Here is a 13,908-nt window from a genome sequence, read left to right on the forward strand (position 1 = left end):
CGGCGGGGTTTCCGGCGCCGGGGCGGACTTCTCCTTCTCCTTCCCCTTTCCCTTCGATCGGGGTTTCGACGGGCCGGGCGCGTCATCATCATCGTCGTCATCGTCGTCGTCGACAACGATGGGCTCGGCGCAGGGTTTCTTCTTCCCCTGTCGGGCCTCGAGCAGGGCTTCTCCGCCCTCGCACTTCTTCTGCCGCTGTTGGCAGGCGACACACGCCTTCGCGCGGTCGGAGTCGGTGTACCACAAGCACGGGACGTTCCGCCCCGTGCACCCGTGACAGGCCGCGCTGTAAAGAAATCAGCTCCATCGGACCTCCGATCCCCGAACCCCGCTCCAACTTACGTGGCGGCCATCCGCGGCCTCTTCTTCTCCTCCTCCTTCTTGCGCCTCTTCTCCTCCTCCCTCTTGCGGGCCTTCTCCACCGCCTTCCACGTCTCCTCCTCCAGCCTCCGCTTCTCCTCCGCCTCCTGCTCCCGCGCGATGCGGAGCTGCTCCGTCGCCCGTCGGATTTGCTCTTCGAGCGCGGCGGTGTCGTTCGGGGCCATGGTGGTGGTGGTGGTAGATGGTGATGGTAGAGGACGAAGGAGTTCCTAAAGATCTTCAACTCCGTCCGACTCTTTATATCCGACAATTTCAAATCCTCAACTCCGTGATGGCAGGGTCAGAACCCCGACTTCCCCGTCGACTCACCTCCCCGCCTGTCACCCTGAAACACTTCCCAGTTAGTCCTCGAGGGCTCGGACCCAGTGGGGGGACACTGTCACATCCCGTGCCCAAGTCCGCCCTGCCGCCCCTCCGACACAACCCCGACCCGACTACCCCTGAACTCCGCCCCCCTTTCCCGGCTAATACGTCACCACCCCTACTCCTTTCCCTCCTGCCTTATCCGGACTTCCGTCCGGACTCCGATTGCCTCCGACCCCCGCTCTGTCATCCGATCGTATTATGACATCAGTATCCGCTGCCTACACTTACTAGCCCAGTTCAGTTGCTTCCGCTCCGTCATCCCCGCAGTGTATCCGCCGCCTATACTTACTAGCCGGTTTATTTGCTTCCGCTTCGTCATCTCCGCAGTCCGCCTCCTGTCCCTACTCTTGTCGGACTCCTATCAGACTTCCGTATATAAACCCTACCTTACAGTCGCATAGTTCTTCAGTTCTGATATCTCGTTTACCCACTCGACTACTCAGTACTCAATCTATCTGACTTCTCTGCCAACCTCCGCCTGATCTCCGACCGACCTTCCGACCGGACCTCCGACCTCCGACCTCTGACTTCTGTTCTCGTCTCTGTTCCTTACTCTCTGCTTGACTCTCTTATTCGTAGCTTGCTCCGGTATAAACTCCGGAGCCTCTTATCGGACTTCCGCAAATTGAAGACATCGACGACTCTTCAGGCGTTGGTCAATAACTTCGCCAAAGTCTTCATTCCCGCGCACCTTCGGACTTCGGACTTCGGACTTCCCTTCGGAGTTCGACTTGTGCGCATAGTCCTAACAATGGCTACCGGTGCGGATAGCGATGTTCGTCGGCTAGCGGGCGCTCGGTGCAAACGGGTGCGATATGGTGCAAAGAGGTGCAAAGAGGTGCAAAAGGGGGCTAGGAGGGGATGGAAGGTGCGACAGAGTGCAAAAAGGTGCAAATGGGTGTTATTGATGGATATTGGGTGCGATATGGTGCTACACGGGGCTAAACGGTGCAAAGAGGTGCTGGCGGGTGCAGGCGCTCGATATTGTCTCATATTTGTCCAGTGAATCCACTCATACAACCTCCGCAGCGCTGGAGTCGAAAATATTCCTACGTATGTCTGCGATGCGGAGCTACAAGACACAACCAAGACTCCACTCGTCGCTCGTTGCCCGGCACCGGTGGTTAGTGGATCGCGAGTAGGCTCGAAGCGCAAGAAGAATGACCCTTTTTTGGAGCTCCTCAAGCCTGAGAAGAATGTCAGCCAATTTCGTCACTATTGTATCGTGGTCGAAGACGTCTGTCTTGCGCTCTCGTGCTTCAAGACGGGGAAGCAGCTCATCTCCATCATGCGCGACTGTGTCAAGGGTAGTTCTCTGTTTACTCATGTGGAGTGTTCCTCACTGACGCTATTTACGTAGCACACGAGGGTGCAGCAACGAAGGCGAAGATCATGCACTGCGACATCATCACTTGGAATATCCTTATCTGCCCGAGGGTCGAGCTTGACGAGAAGGGCGTGCTCCGTGTGAAGTGGAGGGGAATTCTTGTCGACTGGGAGCTGTCGAAGACCATCACCGATGATGGGCATGCTGAGACGGCACCTCAGGGGGTAAGCGTTATATCCTTGCACATTTCACTGCAAGCACCTGCTCACAAGCGCTCCAAAGGGCACTTGGAAGTTCGCGTCGGTGTATATCCTCAGCAACCCCAAGAAGCCTATGGAGATCGCGGACGAGATCGAATCCATCTTCCACGTTACGCTCTACAACTCCCTGTGCTACCTCCGTCATACTTGCAAAAGTCTCCGGGACACCATGTCCGACTACTTCGACCATTTCACGTATGGCGATGACCAATACCGCTGCGTCTCCGACAAGCGCAGTGCCATGCGAACAGGAGTGCTCGAACAGTCTGGCGCGGGTAGTTTCAGCTTCCTCGGTGACGACGGCCTTCATGAAAGCCAACCTATCAACATGATCTTTTCCACAATGTTGCCATGGTTCAAAGCTCGTTACGAGAAATTGAGGACGCTTGAGGACATGAGGATTAGAAAGAGGAGGCTACAGATGCTGCGGCAGATGGAGACCATCGTGGCTCGTCTCAGCGCAGATGTCGAGACGCATGGGGAAAATGGACAAGAAGACAAGAGGATGCAAGAGAAGGAGACGCAGCAGCAGCAAGCTTCGGAGGAGGAAACGCCCGCTGCAGGTCCGCTGGAAGTCGACAGTTATACTGCGCTTCTGGAGCTGTTGGATCTGATATTGACAAGATTTGACTGGCCCGAGGCAGATCGGGTCGGCGACCAGCTGGAGGGTGAGGCGCAAATCGCTGCCCTGAACGTCCATCCTAACCCCCAGCCCGACAAGAACGACTTCAAAGAGACCAACGAGAAACACACAAGCTTGCAGGAGTCTGGAACGGACGACACCGACAACAACGATAACGACGAGGACAGCGCAGACGATCCGGATGCCGACCAGCCCAAGGTCAAGCGTCGACGAACTCGCGCCGACATGAACGAGCAGGAGAACATGGACGAGAAGGCAGCGCAGGGCAGCGGGCGTAAACGTCGGGAGCCCGTGCGACGCACTCGGGGGACCCGCACGACTCGCGGTGCTGGCAGTCGTGCTGCACCGATGCACCAGTACAATCTTAGAGCTCGCAGGTTCTAGCATCTTGCATCATTATAGTTACCGTGGTTCATGTCCTATCTGCGTCGGGATCTGCTATTAGGCTACTAGTACGCCGCTGGCTGTATACTAGCTCTCATAAACGGGATCTCACACATAAATTGTCACTAGAATACTTTGATATGACTCTCCCCAAGTTTACCCTGAAGCCCAATCCGGCGAAACACTTCAACCGAACCGTGCGCGTGATGCACGGCGATGGATGAGTGGGAGAGTCGGACTCAGTGGTTGTCTTCATACAAGTACATACGTTGCTTTGCCACTCAATCTGCCGTTACTCTGTCTCCTCCGAGACCACCGCAGCTGCACCTTGCCCAGCTGCAGTGCTTTGTGTATGCCCCTTGAGGGTCGCGTCCCGGATTCAACGCTCAGGGGCAGAGTAGCGGCGTAGGTGCGAATGATCGAGTATACTTGAAGCTATTTAGTGGTTCCTAGTAGTTGAAGTATTGATTTAAGCGTTGAGCAGGGACTCGATCATGCAACTCCAGCGTGTGCTGACTATCGCATCGCGTAGACAAGCAACGTCGACCGTGCCACTACATCAGGAAAAACCGAAATCTCGAGAGTCCCTCTGCAGAGCTCCCGAGGCTCGAGAGACTCGGGAGCCCTCCTGCATAGCCACCGAGCGGTCGGTAGACCTCCGTAGACGCACTGGCAGAAAGAGAACGTTGAAAGTGTGTAATTAGTGCCTCTGTCTGTCCCTCGAATGGCACAGGACAAGGAGATGTAGTGCTATCAAATTTGACAGCACATCCAGCTCGAACTTACTGGTCGGCACTTCCCTCAGAAAAGCTGGAAGTACTTCACAGCCTGCCCTGAAGACACCACATGACATTGCCGCCCTTGATGAGCTGGCAACGTCTTACTCACTCTCGTCCGCCCTTCTTTCCCCCCGCCTTACCCTCCTCCTCCAAGCCCCTCTATGGCCTCACTGCCAAGGTCCATCATCAAGACCGGATACAGACAAGACAGGGCGAATTCAAAAACGATGGCAAGGACAACACAAGCAAGAACTCATAAGCTGGCGGCCCTCCGCTCGTCCGCTCGCTTTCTTGCCTGCTCTCTCGCCCGCTCTCTTACCCTGTCTCTCGCCCGCTCTCTTGCCCTGTCTCGCCCGCTCTCTTGCCCTGTCTCGCCCGCTCTCTTGCCCTGTCTCTCTCGCCCACGTTCTTGTACGTTTTTGCCTGCTCTCGCGCCCGCGCTCTGATCTACTGACGCCAGCTCTCTCACCCGCGCTCTTGCCCGCTTTTGCCTGCTCTGCTTACCCGCCATCACCCACCTCTCTCGCTCGCACTCTTCCCACCCGTTCTCCTCACCCGCTTTCCTTGCCCGCCTCACTCGTATCCTCTCCTGTTCTCCTCGCCCGCCTCTCGTGCTCTCTCCACGCGCTCTCTTATCGTCCGCTGCTATTTCCTGCCTCTCTTGCTCGCCCCTCTGATGCCCTCTCTACGTCCGCTCTCCTCCTGTGCTCTGTCTCAGGTCTGCATGCTCCACCTCACCCAATGTACTCGCACCTCCGCTTTGCCGATGCTTCACCACGGCTCGCTCGACATCATCGCGCCCAGTCCTCGCCCCCCGCAGCTGTCTCTTGGACTCGCCCACTGTAGTCGACCACCCTTCTTGCCTGGTTCTCTGCTCTGCTCACTTGTCCTGCTCCGAGTCTGCTGCTCCGCTCACCTGCTCTGCTCTGTTGGTCTGTCCGCTTGCTGCTTGCTCCCGCTCCTCCCATGTATATCATTCAGATGTTGTATTGTCATGTAGTTATGTAGTAAATATATTCGATTTTGCTTCGTCTACGTCTTCGTCTGCTCGATGCTCGTGTGTCAAGGCAGCAGCTCCACGGGCTATTGATGTCTCGACGAGTGCTAGCGAGTGCTCGAGAGCTCCAGTGTGCGTCTATCGAGTGATCGCAGAGGGGGTACTTGTGTATCAGGGATATCTTGGCTCTCGAGCCTCAAGAGTCCTCTCGATACAAGTAATTTTTTCCTGATGTATGAACAGTAGTTTGCGCACTAGCGTGAAAGCGGCAATGAGTAAATGTTTGCCATCAATGGGAGGTCGTAATAGAAGTTTTGTTTCTGGCTGAGGACTTCAATAGACCATTGGGCAGTGTATGGGCCAAGAATCTGGAGTCTTTGCTGCCCTAACCACCAGGGCGCCTTTATCAACCGTTGACTGCCTAATCAGGCGGGGCGGCACTGTGCCATCAGTCACGGTCACCACCGGGGGCAAGTTCAACTTGGAACCAACGGCCATCCTCACCACCCGAGACATTCTCTTCCGCCTCTCTGCGAATTCTGGTCCCCTACCGCTGTTGGCACGGCAATCCAACCTGCATATATCAACCTGCATACACGACCTCTCCCGAGAACTTTGTGAGTTCCTTGTTCCTTGCCAGTGCTCTCTCCCCATACTCGACCACTCCAACCACCGCCATGGCGCAGGCTTTCATCTAGTCTGCGCCCGGTGTCTTTGGCCCACCCTGTACTTCGCTACTTTCGAGCTCCGCATCTCTGCCATCTCGTGATGACCAGTTCAGATCTGACGTAGTGTTTGTCTAGAACAAACCGAAACGCCCCCGAGAACACCGAGAGTAACGCGAATATGAGCCACCGTCTCTCCGACGAGTCTGTCATTCCTATTTTTATCCCCGAGCACAAGGGCAAAACAAGGCGACCACCCGTGATGCCTGCAAAGTTGGCGAAGATCATCGACAAAGCTTCGTCTGCGGAACAGATCGCTGAGGCATGGGTGGGTCGCTTCAAGTATGCTGCCCCAGGCCGTCCTTTCTCACCAATTGGATAGGAGCAGTGGTTGAACCAGGACAAAGGGCCCTGCCCTGGGTATCGCATCGTGCTGTCTCTGCATGAGAGTACGCACAAGGATAAGAAGACCAGATCCGACGATAAACAGCTCCAGACTGTAGCTGCTCTGTACAAGGAGGAAGATGCGCCCACCGACGACCGCCAGATTTGGGAAACCTCCCAGCTACTAATCAAGTTCAACAGCGACAGCACAGACGACGAGGACAGCGACGGCGCCTTCGAGACGGATGGAGATGTCGAACGGCAGATCACCACGTATGTCGAGAGCGCCTTGCATTACCAACACCGCGCCGCCATGTTCTTCCTCCTCGTCCACGGCAACCGCCTGCGGGTCACGCGCTGGGACCGCTCTGGCATCTCCACCGAGTCGTTCAAGTACACCAGTGAGCGCGCCCGTCTCCGCGACGTTCTCTGGGACTTCTCGCGACTGGACGCTGGGCAACAAGGCTTCGACACTACTGCCATCCTCCTGACTCCAGACAGCAACGAGTACAAGCTCATGGACGATCTCAAGGTAGACCACGCCGGCACCGACCTCTCCGAAGCCGAGGGTACCATCGTTACGAAGGCGCAGGAGCACTACACATTCCGCTTCGCCAGGGAGGCCTTCGCGCAGTCTATAGCCAAGGGCTTTCCTCGTTACCGCCTGACAGTGCCCGCGGGGAACGAAGAGCGCCGCTTCCTCGTTGGGGAGCCCACGGTCACAGTTGCGCCTGGCATTACCGGACGCGGCACGCGCGGTTTCGTTGCATGGGACGTCGCCGGGAGGCGGTTCACGTTCCTCAAGGATGCCTGGCGCCACCACCTGCAGAAGGTCTCGACCGAAGGGCAGGCCTTGCGCGACCTCCATAGCGCTGGGGTTGAGAACACCCCTACATGTGTCTGTGACGCGGAGCTCCAGGACATGACCAAGATTCGTGAGGCGCTCGCGTCTGGCAGCGAGCCGTCTCAGGCTGGCAGGTCGCGAGCAGGCTCGAAGCGCAAGAGGGATGAGCCAGCCGTTGAGGACTTCAAGCACGAGAAGAACGTCAGCAAGTTCCGTCACTATCGTATCGTGGTCGAGGAGGTCTGCCTCCCGCTCAAGCGCTTCACGACGGGGAAGCAGCTCATCTCCATTATGCGCGACTGTGTGAAGGGTACGCCCGTCTGTTTACTCGTGTCTAAGTCTTCCTCGCTGACGTCATCCATTCAGCACACGAGGGTGCAGCGACGAAGGCAAAGATCATGCACTGCGACATCAGCAATTGGAACATCCTCATCTGCCCTCGGGTCGAGCCCGACGAGAAGGGCGTGCTCCGTGTGAAATGGAGGGGAATTCTCGTCGACTGGGAGCTGTCGAACCCGATCGTCAGCGAAGACAATGCTGCGACGGCTCCTCCGGTTGTACGCGCGGTAAACCTCGTGTCCCTTGCTGCGTATTCCGCCGCGAGCACCTGCTCACACCTGGCGCTGCACAGGGCACTTTCATGTTCTCATCTGCGCATATCCTCGACAACCCCGAGCAGCCCTTCCGGATCGCGGACGAGCTCGAGTCCATCTTCCACGTGACGCTCTACAACGCCCTCCGCCACCTCCGCCATACCTGCAAGAGCGTCGAGTCCGTCATGTCCGACTACTTTGAAAAGTTCTCGTTCTGCAAGGGCGAGGAGCGCTGCGGCTCAGACAAGCGGAACACCGTGACAAATGGAGAGCTCCGGAATGGCCCGTTTGAGATCGATTTCCTCGGCGATGACGGCCTTTTGGAGAGTCAACCTATCAACGTGGTCTTTATCGAAATGCTGCAATGGTTCAAAGCTCGTTACAAGGCGCTGCGGCCTGCGGATGACGAGCTGAGGAAGCAGGAGATGGTGCAGATGATGAGGGAGGCCAGAGCTCGTCAGCGTGCCAAGGCACTTAGAGAACACGGACAAGTGGATGAGACGCAACAGCAGAAGCTGCAGGACTGGGAGGACGAAATTCTCGCTACTCAGGATTCAGTCTCCGAAGTCGACCGCGATAATGCCAGATTTCTCGACAGCCATACCCGGTTGCTAGCGGTGTTGGATACGGTATTGTCGAAATGGGATTGGCCCGAGAAGGATCGAGTTGGCGACCTGTATGGTGAGTCGCGAGTCGCGAGTCGCTGCCCCGAACGTCCACCCTGACCCCCAACCAGACGACAACGATTCCGAGGAGAGGGGCAAAGAGGAGAACGCACGCACGCACGAGTCTGGAACAGACGACACCGACAACAACGACAACAACAACGAGGACAGCGCAGACGATCCGGATGCCGACGAGCCCAAGGCAAAGCGTCGACGAACTCGCGCCGACATGAACGAGCAGGAGAACATGGATGAGAAGGCAGCGCAGGGCAACGCCGGGAGTACACGTCGGGAGCCCGTGCGACGCACTCGGGGGACCCGCCGCACGACTCGCGGTGCTGGTTGTCGTGCTGCACCGACGCATCAGTACAATCTTAGAGCTCGCAGGGGTTAGAACCTTGCATCATGCTAGTTGCCATGGTTTGTACTTATCTGCATTGAGACCTGCTATCAGGCTACTAGTACGCCGCTGGCTATATACTCGCTCTCGGAAACGGGATCTCACACAGCAATTGTTAGTAGACTCCAATATGACTCTCGCCAGTTGACACGCTGAAGAGAACAGCACAAGCCGGATACCAGCGCCTCATGACCTGCTCCTGGTGTCACCTTCCCGCGGAGTCTTGCCTGCAGGATGATCGAGAGACGGAAGATCACCTATGAATACGTCGCCCTTGACGACCCCGACGAGCAGGTCCTCCACTGACTCTTCGCCTGGCCTCCACTCGCCAGCTTTTCCCCACCCCCTAATACGTTCGACAGCGTGTTGGATCCGCTGGTCCATGCCGAGCGCCTCACAGTCTTCATCGGCTACGTAGCCCCTGTCGAGCCCCAGCAGGTTATAGTTGACGAGAAGCTCGAGGTCGGACTGTAAGCGATACCGCTCTGGACAGAACAACCGGTACTTGCGCATCATGCGGAGGATACCTGCGTAGACGGCCGAGGGACGCGGTATGTAGAGTATGACCTCCGTTTTGTCGAGGGGTATGGGTTCGAGCTCGTCTTCGGTGTACCCGGGCAGCGAGGCGGGCATGAGGTGGATGGACTGGATGCGGAGTGGGTCTGTATAACGAGAAACGCGGTGTAGCCGACCGAGGCGCAGAAGATCGCCGACGACCCAGTTCGGTAGGGTGGCGATGGGGAGGTGCATGCCGGTCAGCGTCGCCGACAGACCCTCGAGTTCTTCATCCGGAACAAGGAAAGTAAAGTTCTGCAGCGATAATCAGAACTCCGAAATTGCCGGAATGATTCAACATGCTCACCTTCTGCCCACGAGGGAGACCGAGGTGTTGGTCTAGCAGGGAACCCCAGGCGATGAGGCGCGTGCGCTTGCTTAGGACGCCGAGCGCCCTGCGAACGATCTCATCGAGGGGCAGAGCGAAGATATCATCTTCTGAATCTGATTTTGTCTCCTTGGGTGGAGGATGCGTGGCCAGTACAGTCGTAGTCGCCATGGTGGTTCTAGTCAAGGAGGGTTAATCGTGTGACGTCAGGGTACCACCTTTAATCTCCGATTCAACAATCACCCCGTGCGGATCAGCCCGCCTTCTCCGAATGAACATTTCGTGCCCCGCGGCAGCCTTCGGAGAACTGCGCCTTCGACGCGTTCGCCTTCCTCGACAGTTTCTTCTCCGGCCAAGAACTTGCACGTCCATATATGATATGTATGACAAGACACAGAACAAACTCCGCCCACGAGCTGTAGACCGCGCGCAAGATGGGCCATGGGGACCTACAGTATATACCAGAGCTCGCACTCCTTCTGTTCCACCACCGTCACGCAGCAGTGCCAACTGCCTGCCTATTTAGGCGGGATTGATGCAAATTCGATTGTAGACGGCTCGCTGCCTTCTCTCCCTCTCCCCTTAGCGCGCTACTATGTCCTTGGTGTCGGTCACGACAGTCCACGACGACCAGATAGAGGCGGCGAGGGTCTTATCCTTGAGGTGTGCAGATCCTGTGCATTCATCGTCTTCACGGGCACGGATCTTTCACTCAGGCTCGATGCTGAAGGCCTCAAGTACGTCTTCATCGGTGGTTTTGCATGCGCCGTACTAGGAAGTGAGAGGCTCACGAAGATGAGTATACTCCTCCAGATTCTGCGTTCGTGGCGTGCTAAACCTTCTACACGATACAGACGTCCTTATCGAAATAAGGAGTCAGGATATAGTGGCTTTGCGCAAACGACTGGCGGACCTCGATGCTCGTTTCGTGGTGTTCGGCATCAAGTTCTACTTTGTTCGAGTGCGTCCCTACAAATGCCTCTCTGAGGGATAGCTGCGGAGCCGTTTACCTATTAAACAGGAACTTCCTCCTCCATCGTCGCAAACCGCAAGTACCTCCGTCGAAAACAGTCAGCGCAACGTTCTCATTGAGACCCTCGCCGCGGGAACCCTCGGCCTGCCTGCCGCAGCAGGACCAGTATACATCGACCCGCAAACCGGTACGACTTTCCCGCCGCGTGCCACTGACAGTGTTCTCACTCCACACAGAGCTCAAGCTCCTCCACCCCTCTGTCCTCCCCCTCACCAAGCTCAAGCGCTGGTCGACGATGCGTAGCTCCACCCGCCCTCAAACGCGAGCGAAGGTCCTCACCGATCAGGAAGACATCCTCAACCTCATACGAGTACTCGTCGAAAGGAAGATGAAGCTCTCGTTTGGGGATTACGCTGGGAAGACTAGGGGTCAGCTCCTGCCCCTCGTCGCGACGTTCCACGACTCCTTTAGGGGGGACGTCGGTTTTTGCGCCAGTTTGAAAGAGGCTATGTACGCGGAGGACTGGGAGGAGATGCTTCGGACGTCCCCCTTGGTGGCGGATTAGCTCACTTGTGCTCTCGGACGTGTTTCAATGTTGTACTTGTATTTGACGCCGCGACTCATGGGAGAGCAGGCAAAGAGGGCAGCGGGTCGACTTCCTCGTAAGCAACGCGACGGATGGAGGATATTCATCGTGAGTACTATTACTCTGTGAGGTTGTCAGCGTCGCCAGATCAGGTTGAAGCATTGAGAACAGACATGAAGCTCGGTCCGGCGAATTCTACTCACATAGCCTCATACATACATACGCCGATGAACGGGCTTTCAAGTTGGATCGTAACCACCAGCGCCTACCACTTCCCTCCATCGCCGTGACTCATACGCGCTTGTAGTACCGTACGCGTCTTCATCTGACCAACATCTGACTGTCGACGCTGGGACGCTGGGTCAACCTCTTCACCTCTTCACACTACGCGTTTCCAATTTAGAGGCTCACTTGTTGCAGGTCACTTGACGGCCGCATCTATACCTACTCTGTGACAGTGAGTGTGAGTGATCACGTTGCGACTAGAAGCACTGCTCAACTCGCTTTACATACGCAGCTTCCACATAGCCCTACCAGCCACCAGAAGGCATCTGTCAGCATTATCAAGCAAATGGTGTATTGCGGTGTTACGAAGGGGCGGACTCTACTCGCCCAACCCTGGCATGCCGCACGGTCGGCATCGACATCAAAAACAACACATTCGCCTGCTACGGCCCCCCAAGCCAGAAGCTGACCTTCGCCTCGCTCGCGGACATCGGCAAAGCCCTCGCCCGACTCTCGATCCTCGCTCTCGACGCACACCCCTCCGCGAAGGGGGTCCTGGACGAGCTGCGCATAGCCAGCGACACGCGCAGCTTCGACGTCGCGCGCGTCAGGGGCGTTGAGAAGGGGAGGCTCGTCTCTGAGGATCTTGGGGCGAAGAAGGGTGGGTTGGAGGGGACGCAGGACGCCCCTGGGGCTGTTGTGGACTTTATCTGGTCAGCATTTTTGTCTTACGAATCACGCCCATCGGTTGGCATGACAGAAAAGAGGTACTGACGATGTGCGTTGTGCATAGCGTGCTCATTGGAGAGGGGAAGCTCGACTTTTCTGACAACTCGAACGAGTTGGTCAATCCCGGCGAGTCTCTGTGGAAGTGGAAGACAGTGGAGGATCAGCTCCGGGGTCTCTGAAGGTCTTTGAGTTGAGACGATAACTCACCTATCCGTCCACTCACTGTACTATCCAGTCTTGAATGTAAACAAGATGTGAGATTGGATGAAAGTGTGAGGTCCGGCCCTGTTTCGTCGCCTCCGAGCCCGCAGCCGCACCCTGCCCAGCTGCAGTGCTTCGTATATGCGCCTCGAGGGTCGTGTCCCGGGATCAGGGGCAGAGCAGCGGCGTAGGTACGCTCGATCGAGCGTACGCCAAGGAACAGAGCTGTTCGTTCGTTCCTCGAAGCATTGATTGAAGCGTTGAGCGGCGACTCGATCGTGCAACGTGCAACCCGGGGGTGTGCTGGACTATCGCGTGCGTACATAGACAAGTAAGGACGACGTGCCACTGGCAAGATCTAGTTGTCATATTCAAGAAGACCTGCGGACACTCAGGTCAATAGTCTCGAACCGCGGACGAAGCTTCGAAGTACTACGACTACTCACTTTGCACGATGTTTCTTCGTAAGATGAAAACCTCCTAGACGGCTACTAGACGGCGATCCCTCGGAGGAAGGGCTCGCCGCGGCTCAAACCTAATACATCTGAGTGAGCGAAGGCACAAGTCTGGCAGGAAGAATGGGCCAACACAGCCTCGGCCCTCTCTGGCTTCGGACGGAGGTAAGGACTTACACCCGCGTCGGTCCCGGTCGCGGCGATGAATACCATCGTCGGAAATTGAGCTAATCAAGAGCTTGTCGCATCCATTCGTCCATTACGGACGTGCGGATGTCGACACGTCAATCCCGCCGCACGGGAGTCCAACAGCCCCGAGCCCGAGCCCCGGCGGAACTCCAGGCTGAGACAGCAAGCTCGGACGATCAGGAGGGAGAAGCTTGTAGTCTGCCAGTGATTATCATTGTGGAGATTTCAAGCAATTCAGTCGCCATCGGCGTCATGATAGTGTTGCTTACGGAGATACACGCACGTCTTCCGTAAGATCGTCGAGACTCGAGAAAATCGTGCGCTGTCCGAAGCTGGAAGACTAGAAGGACTGTCAGGGATGGGTGAGCGCTGAGCATACGATGAGCACGGAATGGCAATTCTGATGCGCGCGTCGATGACTGCGATGTGCTCATCGCGAGCTCATCGACATCGTCGGCAATGTTGATGCTTGCGCATGGACGGCTCAAAGATATTCAGAATCAGAGAACATCAGAGAGACGCAGGGTGACGTGAGACTCGGGTGTCCCGATGTTCTCGCAGTCAGAAGTGACGTCACTCATATAGCTGCCGTTTACGCTTTACGTTAGACGGGGCTATTCGGACGACCCGGTGCCGAGTATGGTTATCCTGCATCCTGATGTCCGCTCTGGCCCCTGCGGTCCGTAGAGACTGAACGTTGAACCACAAACTCACGAATGATCCCGACGTCGGAGTGATGGTGGCGGTTTGCTACGCTCATCACGAGGGAGGGCGAAGACACGTTGGTGCGGGATTTGGGCTTGAGTGATCGGTACGATGGAGTGCACTGTCTGCTACTGTCCACTACTTGCTACGGTATTGCCTGGGAGTCCATGCAGGAAGAGCAAGTGACCACGAATGATGTTATGCGACAAATGGATCCATTCGCGTTTGCATACAGTACCTCGTCAGGTGTGCTGGGTAGATCACTACAATGCAG

The 13,908-nt window shown here is 56.5% G+C and overlaps 5 protein-coding genes across 5 annotated transcripts; 3 read left to right on the forward strand and 2 right to left on the reverse strand.

The window, feature by feature from the left end:
• Positions 1-28: 28 nt before the first annotated feature.
• L226DRAFT_575844 (uncharacterized protein) lies at positions 29-545 on the reverse strand (the record flags this gene model as incomplete). Its single annotated transcript, XM_067685262.1, has 2 exons — positions 29-286; positions 343-545. Coding segments are annotated over 2 exons (461 nt in total), but the record flags the coding sequence as incomplete, so codon positions are not given.
• A 1,564-nt stretch (positions 546-2,109) lies between these two features.
• Positions 2,110-2,527, forward strand: L226DRAFT_449507 (uncharacterized protein; the record flags this gene model as incomplete). Its single annotated transcript, XM_067674926.1, has 2 exons — positions 2,110-2,304; positions 2,357-2,527. Coding segments are annotated over 2 exons (366 nt in total), but the record flags the coding sequence as incomplete, so codon positions are not given.
• Positions 2,528-6,439: 3,912 nt separating this feature from the next.
• L226DRAFT_598924 (uncharacterized protein) lies at positions 6,440-7,781 on the forward strand (the record flags this gene model as incomplete). The annotated part of the gene is made up of 4 exons (XM_067685660.1): positions 6,440-7,134; positions 7,192-7,340; positions 7,397-7,596; positions 7,662-7,781. Coding segments are annotated over 4 exons (1,164 nt in total), but the record flags the coding sequence as incomplete, so codon positions are not given.
• Positions 7,782-8,702: 921 nt separating this feature from the next.
• On the reverse strand, positions 8,703-9,745 carry L226DRAFT_617047 (uncharacterized protein; the record flags this gene model as incomplete). The annotated part of the gene is made up of 2 exons (XM_067686979.1): positions 8,703-9,498; positions 9,551-9,745. The coding sequence occupies 2 exons, from the start codon at positions 9,740-9,742 to the stop codon at positions 8,875-8,877; spliced, it is 816 nt and encodes a 271-aa protein (XP_067529634.1). The 3' UTR covers positions 8,703-8,874.
• Positions 9,746-10,166: 421 nt separating this feature from the next.
• Positions 10,167-12,263, forward strand: L226DRAFT_563540 (uncharacterized protein; the record flags this gene model as incomplete). The annotated part of the gene is made up of 9 exons (XM_067683566.1): positions 10,167-10,234; positions 10,288-10,349; positions 10,426-10,532; positions 10,593-10,731; positions 10,781-11,054; positions 11,179-11,238; positions 11,551-11,587; positions 11,659-12,068; positions 12,149-12,263. 9 exons carry the CDS (start codon positions 10,167-10,169, stop codon positions 12,261-12,263), a joined length of 1,272 nt encoding a protein of 423 aa, XP_067529635.1.
• Positions 12,264-13,908: the final 1,645 nt, after the last annotated feature.

Source organism: Lentinus tigrinus, assembly GCF_003813185.1.
Source record: "Lentinus tigrinus ALCF2SS1-7 unplaced genomic scaffold L226scaffold_51, whole genome shotgun sequence".
Taxonomy (NCBI): Eukaryota; Fungi; Basidiomycota; class Agaricomycetes; order Polyporales; family Polyporaceae; genus Lentinus; species Lentinus tigrinus.